At 35.5% G+C, this 24,648-nt stretch overlaps 2 protein-coding genes across 2 annotated transcripts; one reads left to right on the plus strand and one right to left on the minus strand.

Moving 5' to 3' along the window:
* The first annotated feature begins 2,872 nt into the window (after positions 1-2,872).
* LOC134303614 (uncharacterized) lies at positions 2,873-7,850 on the plus strand. Its single transcript, XM_062989068.1, has 4 exons — positions 2,873-3,068; positions 6,246-6,279; positions 6,383-6,436; positions 6,983-7,850. The coding sequence occupies exons 1-4, from the start codon at positions 2,970-2,972 to the stop codon at positions 7,447-7,449; spliced, it is 654 nt and encodes a 217-aa protein (XP_062845138.1). The 5' UTR covers positions 2,873-2,969; the 3' UTR covers positions 7,450-7,850.
* A 4,339-nt stretch (positions 7,851-12,189) lies between these two features.
* Positions 12,190-22,417, minus strand: si:dkey-220k22.3 (uncharacterized protein LOC796870 homolog). The gene is made up of 3 exons (XM_062989203.1): positions 22,351-22,417; positions 14,059-14,118; positions 12,190-12,596 (listed from the first exon to the last, which is right to left on the minus strand). The coding sequence occupies exons 1-3, from the start codon at positions 22,415-22,417 to the stop codon at positions 12,190-12,192; spliced, it is 534 nt and encodes a 177-aa protein (XP_062845273.1).
* Between the last annotated feature and the right edge of the window lie 2,231 nt (positions 22,418-24,648).

The raw sequence follows: 24,648 nt of genomic DNA on the forward strand, positions 1-24,648 counted from the left end.
ACTTGTTGGTGATTTTTGGTGAACTTTTCTCTTTAAATCATATGTGCTCAAATGCAATGGGGGTCTGAACTTTTGGTGAACATGAAATGTCAGTCTTAACAATTTTATTTAAAGTTTTTAAGAGCATGGAGGTCTAAACCTTTGGTATGCCGCTCTTAACAGTTTTATTTAAAGCATGTTTGCTGAAAAACGAGGAAGTCTAAACTTTTTGTGAACTCAGGATGCTAAGAAATATTTAACAGTAACAAATGTTCATAACATTCTGTATTTTGGCATATTTAGTTTTTTAATCAAAGTATGTTGGACTTTGTGGGATACCAGATATATATGACTTTTCCTCACTTTCTTTCCATGACCTTTGACCTTTCACTCTACCTGTTTGATCTCAGCTGTGAAGTTAATATAAAAGAAAGGCTGATTGTATATTGTGTCTCCTGTGTTAATCTGTCTTTCTTTTGTTATGTGTGTAATTAATGCTTGTTATACAATTAAGTGATGCCTATAGAATGACTGAATCATATTAAACAGAGCTTTATTGAAACGTGGTATTTTTTATTTATTTTGTTTTAAAGTAAAATTGTAATGTCTACTGCAGGTCATTTAAAATACCAATGAATGGTACCATGTGATTAAAATACAAATGAATGAATAACCTTTTGGCAAACTGGTGTTTCATTGTTCATGGTGTTTATTTGCAGACATGGTGGATTAAACCTGTTTTGGTATAAAGTGGTGACACAACTACTTTTTGGTGGATGACCCTTTATGGTGTTACTTTTTCTTGTTGTTACACATGCACACAACACACGTATTGCATTGCAAACCCCAGTTGGGTGTTGTTAATTAAGCTTTACAGGTTTAGCAGCAAATTAGTTGACAGTTGACATGGCATGGCGCAAAAATTCCTGATGGATAAAAATTGACATCACTCCACAGGAAAACAACAGGGCAAAGCTGATTGTATTTTGGCACACACAACTATTAGCTGACCCACCTTAAATTTACAATGGCAAGAAGAACCCTGATAATAGTTTGAAAACATCTGATTCATTGACTGGAATTTCTGTCTTTATTGACTTTGTTTTCAACAGGAAGTTCATGTGATTTATGAGGCAGTGACCTTAATTGTCTACTTGCTCTTCAGCAATCACTACATCCTTATCTAAATCAGGGAGGATCAGGGCATGAACACACCCTGGACAATGCGGCTTGTTGAGCTTGTTGGTCTTTCCATCCAATTCTAAACCATTGGCATTAATATTATCTAAATGGGTTGGGTTAAACAAAATAATAAAATGACTGTTTTGCATCTCTAATGTAATCTTAAACACTTTTTAAAGACTTTATAAATGACGCTCATGTGAATTACACTTTAGCCTAACTGTACGTTACTTATTTCAGTAAGGAGCTCTGCTTGTTCTGCTAAAGAGGTCAGAGCAAAAGTTCTACAGCTCACTGTAATGCGACTCATAGAGCTGGACTGTGTGGTACAGAAGGTAATTTTTTTCCCTGTAAAGGTTTTTGGAGAAATTATTATTGGTTGGTGAAGTACTGCGTTACCCATAATTTCAAATCAATATCATTCACAATGGTTTGCTGGATTCTTATTTACCTTATAAAATATAATAAAAAGACAGATATGTATGGATGCTTTTTTACAGCAAAGTCAGGAGGTGGATTGGGTTCTCTGAATTAGATGTGTTCACTTTCTGGTATGTAACTGGTTGTGGGTATAATTACTAACATAGCATATTCACTTATTTAGCCTGCATGTATGTGCAGTTCTGGGTTGTTATTATTATTGTTGTTATTACTACTATTGGGACAGGGGTAGCCTAGTGAGTTACCAACTAGAAGGCTGTGGGCAAGGCCCTTAACCCTCTCAGCTCCAGGAGCGCCATGAACCTGCGCCCTGAGCCCCTCTTCCAAAGAAGCTGGGATATGCAGGAACAAATTTCATTGTACTAAACATGTATATATGACAAGTAATATTAGGCATAGATTATTGGTTTTCTTTATCCTATTATTATTATTGTTATTATTATTGTAATTGTTATCATTATTACTATTATGTATTATTAAGAAGTGCCATCAAGTTGATTCTGACTCCTGACTATCATATAGATAGTACTAGCAATAACAAAATGCACTTAAAGCTTCCTGTGCAAGTCTGTCCTGACAGGGTAATAGAGATACACCACAAGACCCCAGCTAAAATAGTCCTGCTGTTTGCCACTGTGAATGAATCAAAGCCAGAAATTCCAGTAAAGGCACACACACCCCTTTGTTACGCAGCTCATACAACTTTCCATTCTTAATGCTGACAAGTTTTAACATGTTCTCAGGTGTACAATTATGAATGGATAATTGTATGTTGAATAATGATAATAATAATGTTTTTTTATTTACATTCTCTAGATGAATTAAGATGAAATACAAATTGTATTCAAATAATAACATTAGCAATTCGTTTTTAACATCCCTGACTATTAACAAGAAGCTATTAAAAGTCCTGACATTTCATCTTCTTGCCAGAGAAAGCAGTAAAGTACCTATATTAAATCACTGCTGTTTCTTTTACATGACATGATGATGTCAACGTCAGTCTCCAAACGAAAATCCAACATTCTTTAAGAGATTAATCATCAGTGATGCTGTATCTGTCTGTAAACGTTTGACTTTAACTATTTTTTCAAACACGCTAGATTTAATTCTTTTCTTTATTTTCCATGTGATGGTAAGTATACCGGTCACGTTTTCCTTGTCTTGTCAGAACTTGAGGAGAATGACGTCCCACTTCAGGGCGGTCCATTATCCACAATAAAATGAGGGACTTTATTGGTAAAGTAAAGACTCCTGAAAAGGCCGAGGATCGCACCGTAGGACTCCAAAAGGCTAGAACTTGGCTTTGGTGATTACCGAGGGTAAGAAGAGTACAGGGATTTGTGCTGGTGCAGCTCTACGGGGACATGGAGCGGCAGGAGAAGCGGAACTGGACCGGAGTCTTTCTGCTGATCACTTACTTTTCCACCTTCTTCTGGCTTCAGGGATCCGGACGCGTCATCAGGGTAACGTGACATCCCACACACTACTGTACTGAACACTATATAGAGCTTAACATCTGTATTAACACATCCCACACACTACTGTACTGAACATTATATAGAGCTTAACATCTGTATTAACACATCCCACACACTACTGTACTGAACACTATACAGAGCTTAACATCTGTATTAACACATCCCACACACTACTGTACTGAACACTATATAGAGCTTAACATCTGTATTAACACATCCCACACACTACTGTACTGAACACTATATAGAGCTTAACATCTGTATTAACACATCCCACACACTACTGTACTGAACACTATACAGAGCTTAACATCTGTATTAACACATCCCACACACTACTGTACTGAACACTATATAGAGCTTAACATCTGTATTAACACATCCCACACACTACTGTACTGAACACTATACAGAGCTTAACATCTGTATTAACACATCCCACACACTACTGTACTGAACACTATATAGAGCTTAACATCTGTATTAACACATCCCACACACTGCTGTACTGAACACTATATAGAGCTTAACATCTGTATTAACACATCCCACACACTACTGTACTGAACACTATATAGAGCTTAACATCTGTATTAACACATCCCACACACTGCTGTACTGAACACTATATAGAGCTTAACATCTGTATTAACACATCCCACACACTACTGTACTGAACACTATATAGAGCTTAACATCTGTATTAACACATCCCACACACTACTGTACTGAACACTATATAGAGCTTAACATCTGTATTAACACATCCCACACACTACTGTACTGAACACTATATAGAGCTTAACATCTGTATTAACACATCCCACACACTACTGTACTGAACACTATATAGAGCTTAACATCTGTATTAACACATCCCACACACTACTGTACTGAACACTATATAGAGCTTAACATCTGTATTACCACATCCCACACACTACTGTACTGAACACTATACAGAGCTTAACATCTGTATTAACACATCCCACACACTACTGTACTGAACACTATATAGAGCTTAACATCTGTATTAAAACATCCCACACACTACTGTACTGAACACTATATAGAGCTTAACATCTGTATTAACACATCCCACACACTACTGTACTGAACACTATATAGAGCTTAACATCTGTATTAAAACATCCCACACACTACTGTACTGAACACTATACAGTATTTACCATCTTTATTAACACATCCAACACGCTACTGTACTGAACACTATACAGTATTTACCATCTTTATTAACACATCCAACACGCTACTGTACTGAACACTATACAAAGCTTAACATCTGTATTAACACATCCCACACACTACTGTACTAAACACTATACAGAGCTTAACATCTGTATTAACACAATCCACACACTACTGTACTGAACACCGTATAGAGCTTAACATCTGTATTAACACATCCCACACACTACTGTACTGAACACTATATAGAGCTTAACATCTGTATTACCACATCCCACACACTACTGTACTGAACACTATATAGAGCTTAACATCTGTATTAACACATCCCACACACTACTGTACTGAACACTATACAGAGCTTAACATCTGTATTAACACATCCCACACACTACTGTACTAAACACTATACAGAGCTTAACATCTGTATTAACACATCCCACACACTACTGTACTGAACACTATACAGAGCTTAACATCTGTATTAACACATCCCACACACTACTGTACTAAACACTATACAGAGCTTAACATCTGTATTAACACATCCCACACACTACTATACTAAACACTATACAGAGCTTAACATCTGTATTAACACATCCCACACACTACTGTACTAAACACTATACAGAGCTTAACATCTGTATTAACACATCCCACACACTACTCTACTGAACACTATACAGTATTTACCATCTGTATTAACACATCCCACACACTACTGTACTGAACACTATACAGAGCTTAACATCTGTATTAACACATCCCACACACTACTCTACTGAACACTATACAGTATTTACCATCTGTATTAACACATCCCACACACTACTGTACTGAACACTATACAGAGCTTAACATCTGTATTAACACATCCCACACACTACTCTACTGAACACTATACAGTATATACCATCTGCATTAACACATCCCACACACTGCTGTACTAAACACTATACAGTATTTACCATCTGTATTAACACATCCAACACAGTACAGACACAGCATGGAGTGCATGTGGATTTTCAGTTTAGTATTTCTCACACTAAAAACTAAATTAGTCAAAACCTGTTGTGCACAGTCAATGTTTTCACAATGAGGAGTACAGTAAAACAGGAGTACAGTAGTTACAGTATGCATGTATGCATGTAAAAGCTGAAGTTAGATTTAACCATATTATTCTTATTGTGGCATCTACATGTAACATAATGATATTTAAAGGAAGGTAACTAGCATGTCTAATGTAAGATGTAATTATATTATATATATACAGTATATAGCTTATGTAAGTGTAATATATCAGTATATTCACGTAAATTCAAAAGCATATCTGAAGTAAAACAACTATATAATATTTTAAGTGAAATTTGTATGTGATATGTAATATATTTAAGTATTTGAAATGAAAGGAAAGTAACAGTACAATATACAGAGATAGATAGATAGATAGATAGATAGATAGATAGATAGATAGATAGATAGATAGATAGATAGATAGATAGATAGATAGATAGAAGATATGTATGTATATAAATAGACAGATATACTGTATGTATAGTGTGTGTGTGTGTATATAGTGTAAAATATTGTATGCAATGGGCATCCTATGACTACAAAGTATAAGTCACGCCAAACTGGTTCCATAAACATAAAAATGAGTTCAATGTTCTATAGTGGCCTTCCTATTCATCCAATCAGAATCCGGTTAAGCTCGTTTGAATGTGCATCTGACAAATCATCTTCATAGCATATACGTGGTTGGTGTCCCCTTAAATTATCAGTTTCTTAATTTTAGATGGTTCCAATGTTTTTTTTATTCATGTATTCAGTATTACTGCTACACTATACTCATTAGTGCATGTTGTCTATATTCAATTATTGAGCAAATTTACCACTAAGGACCTTCATTCAGTCATATGCATTTCATATTGTTTTTACTGTTTATTTCAGGAGGTCAGTGATCAAACGCAACATGAACATTTAAGTAAGTTTTATATTCTAATTTGTGGTGGTTTGGTGTTATTTTTTATCACACTTTAAACCATGTTTGTTGTACACATTTGTAAGGTTGATCTTCTGTTTGGCAGGTGACATCAAGGAGCTTAGGAGGCAGCATAAAAGACCATCAGTTCATCTTCTGGGTAAGTAACTTAATCCTTAGACTCACTTTATTTTAGGCACTCTAACATGCTTTATTAAGCACAATTCCAATGCTTATAGACTACACTTACACTGCAAGTAAAAATTTCCCAATATGATCTTGTTATCCAATGAAACACAGATCTGAAACCCACAGTCCAGTCCAATAATCTAATCTTAATGGTAAAAAAAGCCACCATTCTTCTGTGATATCACCTTGTGGTTTTGGGAATCCTTTGACAAACTGTTGTATAAAAAAAGAAAGAAACACTGTTGGTCAGAGCATTCACAAATGCAAGTTAAGACTGACCTATGCTCAGCAGCAGAAGCCATATGTCAACAACGTCAAGAAATGCTGCCAATTTTTTTTTTTTTTTTTTTTTTTTTTTTGTGATTTCTGGCCCAAGCAAAATAAAATGGACTATTCAGGTTGTTACCTACATAAAGTTTTAACCAGGTTCCTTCATCCTTCTTTTGGCCTATTATAAAAATGTGTGTAATAATTTGGAGCAGTCATTCTAATTCTATATTTTATTTTATTTTTTTAGTTGCAAAAGGAAAGGGAACTACAAAATCATTTTCTCCATGTTACCAGCAAGATGGAACTTGTATTCAGTGGATGATGCAGCACAGTGTAAGGCTAAAGAGTGAATTCAAGCTGAACGACAGCAACACATCTGTGATTATCCCACGGACAGGCTATTACTTTATTAACCTGAGAATAAATTATAAAGTACCAGATGCATATGACTGTAACAACAAAAATAGTCCTACTTTGTGGGCTGCAATTAAGCAGTATCATCCTGACTACCAAGTTGCAAGAGATATTTTAAGTACAAAAGAGACTATGCAATGTATAAACAACTGGCAACAGACTCTAAGCTTAAATCGAGTAGAGAAAATTAAAAATACAACAAAGTTGTATGTTAAAATAATTCCAGAGAACACTGAGTTTATTGTTTGTGAAAGTTTAGACATTTTTTTTGATGTCACATTTCTGCACAATAGTGACTAACTGCAGGAATGAATTGGTGTCACTGTATGGTTACGGCTGGGGGCATGCTTATACAGAAAAATTATAAGCAATAATAAAAGTGGTATCAGGAAGCTTAAGTGCTGTAATCAGTGTTTGTTACTACCTTGGCATTATTTTTTAAAAAGCATCCCCCAGAGTGCTTATACCATAATAACCTATCAGTGATTAGACACTGTTCTTTTAGAAAACATATTGTAATTTCTAACCATTTATATTTACTTAAGTACCCACTTTACTTACACAGTAGCCTGAACATTTCACATGTAGTCACATTTTGATTTATTTATTGTAGTAAATTGTCAATCTTGTTTGTGCATTGTTGTCATATTTAATGGTGTAAAAGTTTAAGTTATACAATTGTGAATGTGTTTTAGTGTAGTCTTTATGGGTATTTTTGTACTGATGTATTATTTTTGTAATTATTTAATATATGTATTATTGTATTACATATGTTACATGTTAAATAAAAATAATTAAATACAATAAAAAACTCTGTGTGTATATATAAGAAAAGAAAATAGTCCCATGCCACCCCTGCTTCACAGCATTAAAAGTAAATGCAACATTCACCATAAAGGTTAAGCATTCAGGTTTGTAAAGTGTTTTTAGTGTATGCCCAACATACATCTTGTCAAGAACGTGACACTGCTGGTCATATCACTTTGTCAGCTGAGGCATTTTGTTCTCAAGTAGAAACCAGATTGGCATTTGCTTTGTCACAACTTTGTTTGACTTGAGAAGTAGTGCTATGCAGTGTAGTGGCATTGTGGTACCTCAGGATGGAGGCAGAATCACAACAACTGGAGGATCAAGCATAAATGGGTGTGAACCCATTCTTTATCATACACTGTTATCTATTACACTACAAATATATAAGTATATCTTATTAAGTATATCTTATAAAATACGATACCCTAAGCAGTGCCATGCACAGTATACTTGTTTTATTGCTATTGTTAAATTCCAAGAATGTGGGAGTCATTTTAGTCAACTACATCCATACAACGTTAAGAATTTCAACTAAAGCGGCTGTAACGAGGTCGTGGGCACGCAATTATTTGTGTTTGCTGGTGAATTTAACCTATTAATAACGTGAATAATTAATATTATTAAATACAATGGGTTTGGTTGTTTTTTAAATACAAGACACAGTGGGCACGAGCTGCGCGTACTTCCTCCCCCTGTGTTCGAGTGTGCGCGTGCATGTGTGTGTGCATGTGCACGCCTTGCTCATGCTTTTGCGGTTCTCAAGCACCCTAAACATGATGTGAAGAAAGGTCTGATGATTTGAATCCCTGGTTTAACCGCTGTAACATCTGCATCCTGAACATGTTTAGCGGTAGTCCAGCGCTGTGTTAAGTTAAACATAGATGTGGTTAAATTAATTTGCTTTTTACTTCAATGTATTTAGTTTCTTTTACACTCACACGTCTGTTTTCAGGAGTAAATGCCTCTAAATGTCCCATTTAATCAAGCAGTTATGCCCATGTTTGTTATGATAAAACTTCTTGTGCTAAAAAAGAAACAAGAAATTCCAAGAATGAAAGTAATATAATTGTGTTGTCTGTTTTAATGGTAGTTATTTAAAGTGGATCATGACAAACCATGATCTGGTTACAGTTCAGAGTTTTGCTTTAATGTTATAAATACACATCATGACAAAATAAGCATTAAATTATGTAGGAGTCTTAAAGTGAAACATTTCTCTTTTAATGCCTGTTGTTTACTTAATACACTGCAAAAATCACCTGATTTTTTAAAACTCTTTTCCCCTGTATAAAGCAATTTACCTGATGGCTTTGACTAATTACAATGACTAATAGCTTTTCTTTTGCTCAGCAGGATAATGCAGTGAGTTTAGCCCATGCAGCGTGTGGCTTTTTTCAGGACAGCATGTTTTTTTAGGTTTTTAGAAATCAAAATGAATTGTCATTATTGAAGAAAACATTTCATTATATCACTATGTTGATAAAATTGCTCAGTAAACTAAAAAAAAAACCCTTTGTTATCTAATTATAATGCAAACTTAATTAAAAAAAACCCACACACACACCTTGCAGGTTTTACAGTGTGGTTCATTTGTTATTATTCTACCAACAGCCTTCTTATGTATGATCCGTCATTTGATTAAAACTGTTGCTTGGATTTGCTCTTTGGTACCCTGAACCAAAATTCTTGTTCGAATACTGGCCCTGATTCTAGACTGCCTGATAACATCCTGGTATTTTGGTACAGTGTATAATTATAAACTATATTTAAAATAATACAGTAAGCAGTACTATAATCATATGTCTAATTAAATAATTTATTTAGCTCCATGGTGAAAAACAAAATTTCAGTTTAATGGCAACATTCCTGCAATCTAAAAACGTGACTCAGTGTCAACTTTATTACGTGCAGTTAAAAATTTCAGCTTTTATTCTATTTTTAAGGTGTGTTTAATGTTTTTAATTATGGCAAAGTAACCAACTCAATGAAATCATGAAATCAAAGCAAAGTCAACAGCCAACTGGTTAATTGTTGTTTTATTTATTTTAAATAACAAAATAATTACAATAGTATGATAATGCCGTTATAGATAAATATAATATGTCAAATAAGCTAAATGAGAACAAAAACAACAAAAAAGTAGTCCATTGCCATCACTCAACATGATGCTTTTGTTCACATGAAATCAAGTAAAAAAGCCATATACAATCAGGTGGGTCGGAGGAGCAGTTTCTTAGCTGACGTGACATTCTGATTCATGTTCTGTATGTTTACATTTCAGTCCTCAGAATTCTCAAGCAGCAGAATTTTAAATTCACAGTCCTGGACTCCATAACAAGTCCCCAAAAATTTTACACCTCTTATCATGGATCATTATGTTACACTTTATAGCAAAATGATGCGGTTTAAATGATTTTATACACCGGTTAGCAGTAAGTATGGGTGAAACACTTAAACTTAATGACTAGAAGAGAAGAGATGTCCACATATTTGGGTCAGATAGTGTATCATCAGGTAGACACTGACAATCTCTAAATAAATAGACTGGATGTTAACTGTATTTTTAACACATTTTTTTAGCTTAACTTAACAAAAATGTTATGTAGTTATGTTTCTAACCTCATTTCATACAACAACAACAAAAAAATATTTTCCTATGTATCACATGCCTATTATTAGAAATGTCTTCAGTGGCATTAAATGGAAGGGAGATTTCCTCTCAATATGAACCACAGTTATTAAGTTGCAGTGCCATAAAAAGTATTTTCCTTATCTAAAAGTATTTACCCTTACTGTTAGATATTTGATATAGATATTACAGATAATTGTTTCAGATCTTCAAACAACATGAGAAAGAAAGTTATTAAATATACCAGTCAGACATTATCTCCAGATTCAGTGAGATCTGCAGATATCACCATAGATAAGCAAACAGCAGAATTGGTTTATGCATCGTCAACTATCTAAACCACAGAAACAAGTTCACCTCTGAATGGTTTGAAGAAAAGCACATTAAGATGTTGTATTGGCTTTGTCAAAAAGACTCAAACCCCATTGAGATGCTGTGATATGAACTTAAGTGGGCATTATATAAATAAAACACTTCAATTAAAACTGTTGGATAGAAACTGTGTTGGATAGAAAATATATTACTATTATATTATTATTATATAAAACTTTGTATAAAGATCTGAAAAGAATTGACAAATGCAATTGACAATCTATTACAATCTGCGTTTTGTGTTTCCTCTTGTTCTCAGTGTATCATAAAAATTGTACTAAAAATTGATCTAAAACCATTTAGTGTGACAAATATAGAAAAAAATTAAAAGAATCAGAAGAGGGCACATAATTTTTCATGGCACTTATATATAACAGTGGAGCACAATTGCTACATTCTCCTAAAAATAACAAAAATACAGAAAACTACAAATTGGCACCAGAAAGTAAACACATGGTGCAGCTATTATATTATAAAAAATACTGTTTAACTGTTTTAAAGATGACTTTTTATTACATGCTCATTTTTCTGTGTTTTGTATGAATATAGATATTTATACTTTGAATATTTAACTTAAAAGTACTGAACATTTTAAACTGAGGTCACTAATGTATGAAAGATCTCAGAAAGAAAGAAAAAGATTCCACCTCAAGGTTGTTGACACTGTTTTACCTTAATCGGTTATTCCTTTAAAAATATATATATTTTACCTTTACAACATTCAGTCGTATAATATGCAAACCACACACATTCCTACACGGAGAACATTTCACAGAAACATCATCCCAGAAATTTGCCAGTTTCACAAACGTAACCGGACATCGATTGCGGCAGCTTGTGGAAGTGACATTAAGTTTTGTGTGCTCGTTTTGTCTAACCAAGATATGAGAAAGCGGCATGATGCTCTTTCTACTCTGACTCATAACGATCCTGAAACAAAGTGAAAATTACTTTTGCCTTTCATGGGAGGAAAATGTGTCATGCTTCTCAGAAAATCATGAGTTGCAAGCGTCATGCAACAAAGGGGCAAAAAAACAAAACAACAACAAAAAACACTGAAACCCTCTAGGGAAACACTGGGCAGATTTTAAAAGTAGAAAGCCATTTTTTGCTGTTTAAATTCTCGGACAGTTTTGGGAATGAAAGAAAAGTAGCTGACATACACACAGCACACATTTTCAAACTCAGGAGGAACTGAGAAATGTGCAGCTTGTTTTCTCTTAGTCAGTCTACCAGTCTGCATACCGAACAATGGTGATGAAACTGCAGAACGGACGAGGTTCCGTACTTATCCACTTCTTTGGGCTAGCAGAAACTGAAATCTTTTCTCCAGCTTTCATTTCTATCAGGAAAAGGGAAGTCAGATGAGCGTCTTGGTCAGCTGAACTGAGATGCCGGGTGTCAAAAGCAGCGGCAAATTGTTGCCTATTTTCAGTAAAATTTAAATCCACAATGACTTTAAGATCAACAGTAGTACTGTCTCCATCTTTCACTAGGGCATATGTCACCTGTATGAAGATAAGGTAAACGCCCCTTTCCTTCACTGTGATCCATGTTTCTGTCTCATCCAGTAAAATTTTACTGGCACGCCACTCATCCTCCCAGACCAGAAGCCCATCCTCTGTAGTATTTTTCACTAGATTAAAAAAATTAATAAAAAATTATTAAGTAAATAAATTAAACCATTTTATTGTTATTTTCTATATGTAGAACAATAGACCATTACTACATTAGTGTAGTAATAATAATCTAAAGCTAAAAATGCCAAATTTGTTAACTGTTGAATATCTAAAATTTCACAATGTACCAAGGTCTGTGTGAATTCCTGTGATGAAGGTCACAGGCATATACTATTGTTTTTTTGCACTATAGCTTAGTAATTTCTCCTTATTCTCTTAAACTGTTAATGATCTTATTAACAGTGCAATAATATTAACTTATTAACAGTGCAATAATATTAATAATGATAATAATTACTACCCGTCACAATGTAAATACTTATTTCTCATATTTTAATATTTTTATCCTATGTTTATTTTATTATTGCTGCTGATCTCACTGAGAGCTACTAACCAAAAGTCTTGTTGTATAACTACAATGACAATAAAGTTCATCTCATCTTATCTTATTTTATCTTATCTTATCTTATCTTATTTTATCTTATCTTTATCTTATCTTATGGCCTATCAATGATGAATTCCCAATATTTCTTGCTATGCGTTGAGCAAAATGCTGGTGAACACTTTTGTTGAGGTGACATTTTACCTGATTACAATACTATTACTGGACATACATTCTGGACTGTGTTTCTGGCATAGAATTAGAAATTAGTACATATTTACATAAATCAAGTTAATACAGTAAAACATCAAATATTGTTTTCGAAAAATTATCTGTATTTTGGAGATGCTCTTTTGACTAAATGGGATGCAAAATCCCAGAGACAAACTCCAAAATCCCCAAAGCTTTACAAGAAGAATGGAGACAGCTGCAAAGCTGTAAATGAGCTGGAGTGGAGGTCCACTCTATATTACTGCACATAGTTTTTGAATAGGATGGAATGTAAAGTTATAATTTAATTTACTGAGCAATGAATGAGTGCTGAAAAATGGCAACAATTTAGACAAACTTATACACTATATTATAGAACGGTGCTAGAACCTTGTTACTGAGAGTAAATGTAGATACTCTAGTGGTTTTGCTTCTTCCAGTGATGCTACTGCCCAGCTGTGCTTACTATAAAGAGCAGTACTGTAAAAAGTGGGACACCAGACCACTTTAATAAGGAATTAGTTCAAGAAAACAAATAATTTTGTTCAGCTTGATGATTAATTAAGATATGCTAACTAAATGTCACTTTCCAGAATGATTCTAAACTATAATGTCAGGGTCTAAATGTCAGTTTAGGGGAATTCATCTCTACTGCATATCTCTCTAACCTTAAAGAATAAAGAATTAATAATTTGCATTTGTGTGTTTAGAAATGGAAATCTCTAGCCTGACCACATCTATTCCATAGCTATTAGTACTTTAATAATTTAACCATAATCTGAAGGAAAATTCTACCCACTGTACTGAAGAGTTTAGTCAGTTCTCACCTTTAAGAAGCACATGTGCTTTGGAGGAAAGAACTCTGAACATGTCTACAACTGCAGTCCCTGTTGGCCAAAAAAAAAAATGACATGTGACGTATGAACAGGTTCAATGTAACACATTTGCATAGGAAACCCATGCGTCATGCCAAGCAGTGTGCTAGAAATGGCAAAAGAGAGTGTTACGGGAAACAGCTCTACAGCTTACCACAATACTGCATGACAAATAAGCAACTCATACTCACACACACACACATGTTAGAAACACATAATAAACACATACTGAGACATGACTCTTGTTTGTAAGGAACAGCGACCTGCTTATCAGTGGATCAGCTGCTGGAAAACACTTACAATTCTGCTCTCGCTCATAATGAAAGTTTCATTTGATAACATCTTCAAAGAAAGATAATGGACCACTCACCCACCACCCAAAAACACTTTCCTATAAGACACAGCTTCCTGTAATACAACTTTTTAAAAAAAGACACTGTGTCTAAGTGAAACAGGCATGTTCTGTGCACTAGGACCTAATTAAAAAATTCTGAAGAATTTAGAAGGGTATCTGCTATCAGAAAGTTTGTACACATTAAATTCAGCTTATGTGATTTGTTTATAAGACTGACATATTTGTTATTTGTCATTAATAATAAATTCAAATTGTTACAGTTTTAAAATTACTAGTAAAAATAACAAAAATGTGTGAATATACAGGAAATAAAAAAACTGTAGCTCTTAAAACAAATGCTACTGTAAAGGCAATAGTGTACGTCTGTCTAAAACTACTGTTGTTAATATGCATACACTGATAAGCCATAACATTAAAATCATGATCAAAAATTTTGCATGTTACGGTCAGGGATAGATTAAGTGCTGGGCTGATTGTAGTACATAAATAAGATAAATGCAGCAGATATAAGCAGCCATAAAAACTTTAGTAACTTTTATATAGGCCAGATCATTTTGGCCAGATGACTGTGCTGAATTATCTCAAACAGCTATGGTGAGTAGCCACAGACAGTGATCTGTCAAGCCACAAACCACCAACAGGTTGTTGGTTGACTAATGCTTGAGGGTATAAAGGCTATGGCATTTGGTACGAACCAACCGAAAAAACCCGTTGGGCTCAAACTGCAGATATATTTAATACTGTTGATGAGGTGAATGTGTCACCACACAGTGCATCAAATGCTTCTGTGTATGAGCCTGACAGGTCGCAGGCCAGTGCATCCATGCTAGCTTTTGAGGAATTTCGCAAAATGGGAAACTGAATTGTTGTCTTAGCAATATTGAGTCCTACTGTTTGGTTGAGATGACGGCACAAGTGGCAGAAAAAAAACAGATGCGACTTTATTCTTATTAAAAGATGTGTGTGCTAGACTGTGGACCTGTTTGGTCAGCCATTTCTTTCTTGCAACTGGTAGTTTGCCAGATTAAACATGGTAATACTAATATTGTTTGTATTCAGTAACCATATGGAAAACTTGTAAAGAATAAATAGAGATTTAACCTAAAACATGAGCAAAATACACAGCAAAGCAAAAGCAGCCATATTAACACTAATGGATAAAAAGGCACAAAAGAACACTGTATGTTTTGCACCGTACCATCACGCTGACTGGAAGTATAACACATATGCTTTTATTAAATTACAAAAAGTTTTCTTTTTGGAGAATTCTTTTTTAAAAGTCAGGTATATCTCTACTAAAATGAAACTTGGATTGTAATCTGGATCTAAAAAGACCTGGCTGTTGATAAATTAACAATTAAACAAACGTTCAGTATTACTCGTTATGTGGGCATTCTGCAAAGATCAGACCAAAAACACAGAGTGCAGGAAACATCACAATTTGCGTTTGTTCACAAATATTCTAAATAGTTCTATTGGTTTAATAAGAATGTGTTTGTCTAATATTATGATTTGGATAAAGAATAAACAGATTTAAGCAAGTACAGTAGACCCTTGAGTAACGGTTTACCATACGGACATTTTGGGTTACAAACGATCTTTTTCAACTTAACGTACGAACAAACGTACTGTACTGAAATGTGATGTGATTTAAGATTTAAGGGAAAATACACTTGTATTTATAACAAAAGAAAACTATTTAAGACATTAGAAAGGTTAGGTAAGGGGTGGTTTGGCAGGTCTGGCACAGATGAATTCTATTGACATTATTTCTTATGGGAAAAATAAGTTTAACTAACGAACATTTTGACTTAAGAACAGCCCTTCGGAACCAATTAAATTCGTAAGTCAAGGGTCCACTGTTCTGTATAAGCAAGCATTTTGGTCATTTCAAAGAAATGACATTTTTCCCACAATTATAGATTTCCATTGCATATTCACTCCATACAAATGATGTACAGACAAATCAGGAATCCAAGACGTGTACGTATCTAAAAAATAAATAAATGAATTCAGGTTTGAACCTACCATTTCTGATTATTAATTCTCTGGGTTGGGTTTCCTAAATGGAAAAGAAAAAAAAAGTTTAGTTTCATCCAGTAATCAGATAATTTTGAGGTTATTTACTGTAGATAGCTTGGGCAAATAAAAATTGCTTAAAGGTATTGCACCACATCTGACAAGCAGAAACTTGCAAGCACATTATCTGACTGGGGAGGTCAGGAGTTTGTTGAAGTATTTGATTTGATACTGCAATGGGAGGCAGGATAGGCGGGTGCATTGTTCCTCATGATTGTTGCCTGAAGTACTTAACATTGTGCCTGTCTATCCCTATCTCTATATTCACCTTACAATATAAAAATAAACTGCAACAACAATCTTGGACTTCCTCCCTGCCCCCAGAAATGCTACAATAAATAATTATGTATAAAGATGCACTGCACTTTTTGCAGTCATACAGTGGGAAAGTGGCACATGTAAAAACACATTATAGTTTTGCCCCATATGGTAAAATTGCACACTGATTAGATTAACAGATGAATAAGAATCACTGTAAGCAGTGCAGTAACACAATCCAGGCAGGATGCCAATCCATAGCAGGGCGTTCACCACCAACAGGGCCTTCGCAGTTACATTAAGGCGGTGATTGTAGGAGACTATACTGGTAAATAAACAATACGTTTGGTACATCAAAATTATTCTGCGTGGCTATTTTAACAGTAAACACTCATAGCAAGAGTCCCAACAGAAAAAAATTTTTTAGAGACCGCTCGTGGTGTGTTGGTGGTTCTTTTTCTTATCAAGATGCTTTGACGTTTTCCATTTCATCACATTTGTAGGGAAAGTTTTTTTGTAAGGAAAGTTTAAGCTTAAGTTCACATTTAGTTTATTCATACAAACGTTTAATATAGTCACTCATTTATTTCAAGCATACACCTGAGAAAGAACATATGCAACAAAGGTCTGTAAAACTAGGTAAGTAAACATGTTAAAATACAAAGAGTACCTCAACTGGCACATACAGTATATATATTTACTAGATTATTATTATTAAGATGCTTTGCTTTATTTCTTTCTTTCAGGAAATGATAATACAGTAAAAATGCTTGTTTTGTAAAGTTAATCAGTCGGGAAAACAGAAAAGGACACACAGTTTGCATTAGTCAGAAAGTATTTAGACCCCTTCACCTTTTGATTAGATTTTAAATGGATATTTAATTTTCTAAAATTAGTTAAAAACAAAAAACTGAAAATTCATATTTACAAAAGTATTCGGACCCTTTGTTGTGACACTCCAAATTGTGGTCACATGCATCCTGTTTGCTTTAAATAATATTGAGATGTGTCCAGAACTCAATTCGATTCCACCTGTTACAATGTGAATTGATCACACATAGTATGGAACGGCACCCACCGGTTTCTATGAGAGCACTTTTAGGACAAAAACCAAACCATTAAATCCAATAAACTGTCTGTGGACCAATGCAATCAAATTGCAGCAAGGAATAGATCAGGGTAAGGAGATAAAACATTATCTAAGGTTTTGAGTGTTTCCAGGACCACAGTGGGCTAAACAATTTTGAAATTGAAAAAGCGTGGCACAACCTCGAACCTTCCTAGAGTTGGCTGTTAAGCTAAATTAGGCATCTGGGAAGGAAGGGCCGGTTTAGGCAGAACAGCATTATGCACTAATATAGACAGTTCTCATCACCTGACTAATATCCTCCCTATGGTAAAACATGATATAGGCACCATGCTATAGGGGTGCTTCTCCTCAGTTGCAGCAACAGCGAGCCAAGTAAGAAGGCCAGATGAATGCAATAATCCAATGCCCACGCAAAATTAGACTGACACTTTACTTTTCAACACCAGAGTGGCTTCATAACAAGTCTCTGTATGTCCTTAAATGGCCCAGACAAAGCCCAGACATATCCGATCATGTTTTCACTTCATCATTATGGGTGATTACAGATTTTAGGCAGCATGCGATGGGGGTGCTTCTCAGCTGCGGCAACAGGTAGACGGGTGAGAACTGAAGGCCAGATAAATCCAGTCATCTAATGCCCACGCAAAATCAGACTAACAGTTATTCTTTCAACACTAGAGTCACTTCATGACAGTCTCTGTATGTCCTTAAAAGGCCCAGACAAATCCCAGACATATACGATCATGTTTCATCACATCATCACTTCATCATTATGGGTGATTAATTACAGATTAAACTTAAACTAGGGCTGCTTGATGACAGTTGTCCACTTTATTTATTTTGTTCCACAACTGTCTACAAGTCATAAAAAAACATTATTACCAGGTTTCTGCATGTGGTAAATTTTACATTTACATTTTCAGCATTTAGCAGACGCTTTTATCCAAAGCGACTTACACAATGAGCAATTGAGGGTTAAGGGCCTTGCTCAGGGACCCAGCAGTGGCAACTTGGTGGTGGCAGGGCTTGAACCGGCAACCTTCTGTTTACTAGTTCAGTACCTTAACCACTGAGCTATCACCGGTGATATCAGGTGAACAATTTTACATTTAGATATTGGCACCCCAACATGCTTGTTTTCTAGTAATGAAACAGGACTTTTTGCCACATCTGAATCCAGTATGCAAACCAAGCGGTCACAATAAGTCATAATAAAGTTTTTACAATGTGCTAAAGAAGTACAACGTTGCAAATGACACATTTTGTAGCCATGTACTTGTGTTTGCCGTGTTTTATTAACACATCTATAATGATACGGATCAATATATACTTTTTAAATCATCCTAGATTTATTCAAGTCTCAACCGCTGGTGTAATTTATTACTAAAATTTAGTCCCTGGTTCATTTTGAGCAGACACTTAAATAGTAAAAGCTAATTTTTAAGTATCCTATTTAGTAGTACATTGTGAGAACAAAAAACAAAGAGGATGCACATTACACATTAAATGCTACAATGGTCTGGGTCCTTTCTGTGTGGAGTTTGCATGTTCTCCCCGTGTCTGTGTGGGTTTCCTCCGGGAGCTCCGGTTTCCTCCCACAGTCCAAAAACATGCAAGTGAGGTGAACTGGAGATACAAAATTGTCCAAGACTGTGTTTAAATTGTATTTATTAAACTTGTGAGCTGATGAATCTTGTGTAATGAGTAACTACCGCTTCTGTCATGAATGTAACCAAAGTGTGTAAAACATGAGGTTAAAATCCTAATAAATAAATAAATATTACACTGACTTGCATATAGTTCATTAACAATTCACTAATAAATGGCAATTGCATGGAGCACAAAAACCTGACGTTACATGATTTAAAACTGTTCAGTCTAATTGATTACTTATTTTGCTCGAGATATCTCGTTAATAAAGTTCACAGTTGTAAACAAAACACTTTGTCTAACCTATTTTTACTTTTTTTCTTTAGTTTGTGCTACAGGTGGCCTAGATATTATGGCTAAGTCTGAAAACCTCTAGAAACCTCTGCCTTTTAGACAAAACACAGTCGATTTGAAACAACATGTCTCAAAATAATCCAATTGTAATTAAGAATAAACATAAACAACGAACTTTACACTTTTTGACTTTACACTACATACTTCACACACACACACACACATATATATATATATATATATATATATATATATATATATATATATATATATATATATATATATATATATAAAAACAACATGCCTCAAAATAATCCAATTGTATTTAAAAAGAAACATTAAAACAAACTGTACACTTATGTATGTGTGTATGTATATATATATATATATATATATATATATATATATGCCTCAAACTAATCCAATTGTTTTTAAAAATAAACTGCATACTATATGTTTGCATGTATGTATGAATAAATAAACAACATGTTTATTAACATGTTCCAAATAATCCAATTCCAATACAATAAACATAAACAACGAACTTTACACTATTTGCCTTTACACTACATACATACATGTGTGTGTGTGTGTGTGTGTGTGTGTGTATGTATGTACAGTGTATCACAAAAGTGAGTACACCCCTCACATTTCTGCAGATATTTAAGTATATCTTTTCATGGGACAACACTGACAAAATGACACTTTGACACAATGAAAAGTAGTCTGTGTGCAGCTTATATAACAGTGTAAATTTATTCTTCCCTCAAAATAACTCAATATACAGCCATTAATGTCTAAACCACCGGCAACAAAAGTGAGTACACCCCTTAGTGAAAGTTCCTAAAGTGTCAATATTTTGTGTGGCCACCATTATTTCCCAGAACTGCCTTAACTCTCCTGGGCATGGAGTTTACCAGAGCTTCACAGGTTGCCACTGGAATGCTTTTCCACTCCTCCATGACGACATCACGGAGCTGGCGGATATTCGAGACTTTGCGCTCCTCCACCTTCCACTTGAGGATGCCCCAAAGATGTTCTATTGGGTTTAGGTCTGGAGACATGCTTGGCCAGTCCATCACCTTTACCCTCAGCCTCTTCAATAAAGCAGTGGTCGTCTTAGAGGTGTGTTTGGGGTCATTATCATGCTGGAACACTGCCCTGCGACCCAGTTTCCGGAGGGAGGGGATCATGCTCTGCTTCAGTATTTCACAGTACATATTGGAGTTCATGTGTCCCTCAATGAAATGTAACTCCCCAACACCTGCTGCACTCATGCAGTCCCAGACCATGGCATTCCCACCACCATGCTTGACTGTAGGCATGACACACTTATCTTTGTACTCCTCACCTGATTGCCGCCACACATGCTTGAGACCATCTGAACCAAACAAATTAATCTTGGTCTCATCAGACCATAGGACATGGTTCCAGTAATCCATGTCCTTTGTTGACATGTCTTCAGCAAAGTGTTTGCGGGCTTTCTTGAGTAGAGACTTCAGAAGAGGCTTCCTTCTGGGGTGACAGCCATGCAGACCAATTTGATGTAGTGTGCGGCGTATGGTCTGAGCACTGACAGGCTGACCCCCCACCTTTTCAATCTCTGCAGCAATGCTGACAGCACTCCTGCGCCTATCTTTCAAAGACAGCAGTTGGATGTGACGCTGAGCACGTGCACTCAGCTTCTTTGGACGACCAACGCGAGGTCTTTTGTGAGTGGACCCTGCTCTTTTAAAACGCTGGATGATCTTGGCCACTGTGCTGCAGCTCAGTTTCAGGGTGTTGGCAATCTTCTTGTAGCCTTGGCCATCTTCATGTAGCGCAACAATTCGTCTTTTAAGATCCTCAGAGAGTTCTTTGCCATGAGGTGCCATGTTGGAACTTTCAGTGACCAGTATGAGAGAGTGTGAGAGCAGTACTACTAAATTGAACACACCTGCTCCCTATGCACACCTGAGACCTAGTAACACTAACAAATCACATGACATTTTGGAGGGAAAATGACAAGCAGTGCTCAATTTGGACATTTAGGGGTGTAGTCTCTTAGGGGTGTACTCACTTTTGTTGCCGGTGGTTTAGACATTAATGGCTGTATTTTGAGTTATTTTGAGGGAAGAATAAATTTACACTGTTATATAAGCTGCACACAGACTACTTTTCATTGTGTCAAAGTGTCATTTTGTCAGTGTTGTCCCATGAAAAGATATACTTAAATATCTGCAGAAATGTGAGGGGTGTACTCACTTTTGTGATACACTGTATATATAGTGTGTGCCTGTATAGTTGTAATTTGTCACTACTGTACTTACTTTTTTTACTTTTATTTAAATCTACTCTCTTTTATTTTCTATAATTCTCTATTATTTTCTGTATTTACTCTGTGCTGCTGTAACACTCGAATGTCCCCCAATAAAGGAATCTTATCTTATCTGAACAGGTGTTCATTTCTTGTATATATGATCTAAGCACCTTTATAAACAACCACAGTAGAAAGTGAAGATGAATAATAAAGACTCACCTTCGTGGTGAAGAGCCAGGTCAGACTGGAAGCTGTTAACGACGCTATAATCACTACAGACACCCATCCCGCGAGCGCTCTGACCGCGTGCGCCATCCTCACTCACCCACTACCAACCACTGAGTACCAGCGCAGCGTGTAGAAAACCTAATAACCCAGCGAGACAGAGATCAGGGGGATAAAGTGGCTCTCCCACGCACCTCATCTCTGCCTCCTTCACTCCCCTTCACTGCCTCTGTCATACACTGCCTGACTGACTGAGGTTTTGGGTGCAAGGGTGCGAACGCATGACACAACAAACACTCACTGTAACTTACACTGTCTGTGGAACTCAATACTTATCCAGTAATGTAAAGAATTTAGATACTGACGGTTCACAATCACACACAACTTACAGTTACACACACAGGCGGGGTCTGTCCTGGGCTTATGTGCACTAGGGTCCCTCCTGGGTAGCATCCACAAGGGGCGCGATTCTGCAAAATATTGACATTAAAGGTTGTGCAATAAGTTGTTGTCATCACTATCTTGCAGATTCACTGTGCAAAATCCTACACTGACAAACTTCAGTTCTTTTAGACTTTACTGGATTTTCCCAGTATAATTGAAACAGATAATGTATTTATTGTGTTTATTTATTAGGATTTTAACGTCATGTTTTACACACTTTGGCTACATTCATGACAGAACAGGTAGTTACACAAACACAGTCGTGGACAATTTTGTATCTCCAATTTACCTCACTTGCACGTCTTTGGACTGTAGGAGGAAACCGGAACTCCACACAAAGGACCCGGACCACACCACCTGGGGATCGAACCCAGGACCTTCTTGCTGTGAGGCGACAGTACTATCCACCGAGCCACTGTTCCGCCCTAATGCAGTCTGTGTGCAGATGACAACATTATGACAACCATTTTTACAAGAAAAACATCCAAACATCTTTATTTCATTAGTGCTCTGCTGTTATTGTTGAAAATGTATTGAAACCTGTTTTTTGACAACAATGATGTGGATTTAATTTTACATAAATGGATATAATTGCTAAAGTTATAATTTACCCATCAATCAAGCATACAGTAAAAAAAAGATTTTAACTGTCCTTGAGTGGCCCAGCTAAAGAAAAGCTTAAACCCACTGAACATCTGTGACGAGTCCTAAAAACCACAGCTCACAGATACAAAAAATTCTGCATCTGCATTTGTAATTGCTGCCAACAGGGCTTCTACAATGTAATAATTAAAGGGTTTGAATAGTTTTGTTAACAAGAGAGTAAATCTACTGTATGTGTACTAAACAATACCAATGACAGGTGAAAGTGAAAAGTACACTTTGAGGATGAGTCACTTATCTACCTGGTTAAATGCTGAGTTGAGTCAGTGTTAGATTTCTACCTGCTTAATGCAGAAACAGTGATGCCAGCTGTTCAATTTTTCTTCATTTTAATGTAATGTAGTTATTTGGAAATGTTTAACAATGTCTGAAGCTGAACTTCATGGTTGAACTCAACAGCATGGACAAATAAAAAATAAATCATAATACAATTTTTCTTAATCCACACTTCTCGTTTCCGCTTTTATTCTTTAAAAAAATCCCAGGAAGTGAAACTTCGCAATATGCTTGTTTGTAAATCAAACCTGGTGTTGTGCGAGACCTTTTATCAGCCCAGTTTGTGTTGTGTCTGAACGCACTGTCTGAAGTTCAGTTCACATTACATCTAACAGAATTATTAGTCAGGCACTGAAAATCAAACTCATTTACAATAAAATGACACTGACACTGCCAATGTATGTGACACTAACAAACCAAAAAAGTTAAAGAGTCAGGAACAGGTTTACCTCACCTGCTCGGCAAACATGCAACCAGGCATAAGTGTCCAACCAACTTGGACAAGTAACAATACTTTATTTTTCTTTTTGAGCGTGGGTGTTGGGTTAAAACAAAAATATACCAAGAATGCATATATTTTTACTAAAACATGTTACCACTGTGAGGTAATATAATACACATTTTTTATTTTAACCCAACATTTTATATTTTACCTACTAGTTAAAAATAGAATAAACCTTACATAGCTACTCAGTTCATTCTAATCGAGCCAACCACTGTTTCACAAACACCCCAAATTACATTATTTGTAGCCCAGCTGATATAAAGTGTAGCTATTCTATAGGTAAATTGGTAAAGATTAATATCACATATGGCACTGCAATAATATAATCATGAAGTTTTAGCACATCTGTATAGTAAGTAATACACACATATTACCAGCATACTCAGAGACAGCTTATTTTGACA

This window comes from Trichomycterus rosablanca, chromosome 26 (assembly GCF_030014385.1).
Source record: "Trichomycterus rosablanca isolate fTriRos1 chromosome 26, fTriRos1.hap1, whole genome shotgun sequence".
In the NCBI taxonomy this organism is placed as follows: domain Eukaryota; kingdom Metazoa; phylum Chordata; class Actinopteri; order Siluriformes; family Trichomycteridae; genus Trichomycterus; species Trichomycterus rosablanca.

What these genes read in the sequence shown, in the direction of transcription:
- LOC134303614 (XM_062989068.1), top strand. Translation starts at nt 2,970, where the DNA reads ATGGAGCGGCAGGAGAAGCGGAACTGGACCGGAGTCTTTCTGCTGATC. An exon ending in GATCCGGACGCGTCATCAGG is followed by an intron (nt 3,069 to 6,245) that starts GTAACGTGACAT and finishes TGTTTATTTCAG; the next exon opens with GAGGTCAGTGATCAAACGCA. An exon ending in AACGCAACATGAACATTTAA is followed by an intron (nt 6,280 to 6,382) that starts GTAAGTTTTATA and finishes TCTGTTTGGCAG; the next exon opens with GTGACATCAAGGAGCTTAGG.
- si:dkey-220k22.3 (XM_062989203.1), bottom strand. Translation starts at nt 22,417, where the DNA reads ATGGGTGTCTGTAGTGATTATAGCGTCGTTAACAGCTTCCAGTCTGAC. An exon ending in CCTGGCTCTTCACCACGAAG is followed by an intron (nt 14,119 to 22,350) that starts GTGAGTCTTTAT and finishes TTTGGCCAACAG; the next exon opens with GGACTGCAGTTGTAGACATG. An exon ending in AGCACATGTGCTTCTTAAAG is followed by an intron (nt 12,597 to 14,058) that starts GTGAGAACTGAC and finishes TTTTTAATCTAG; the next exon opens with TGAAAAATACTACAGAGGAT.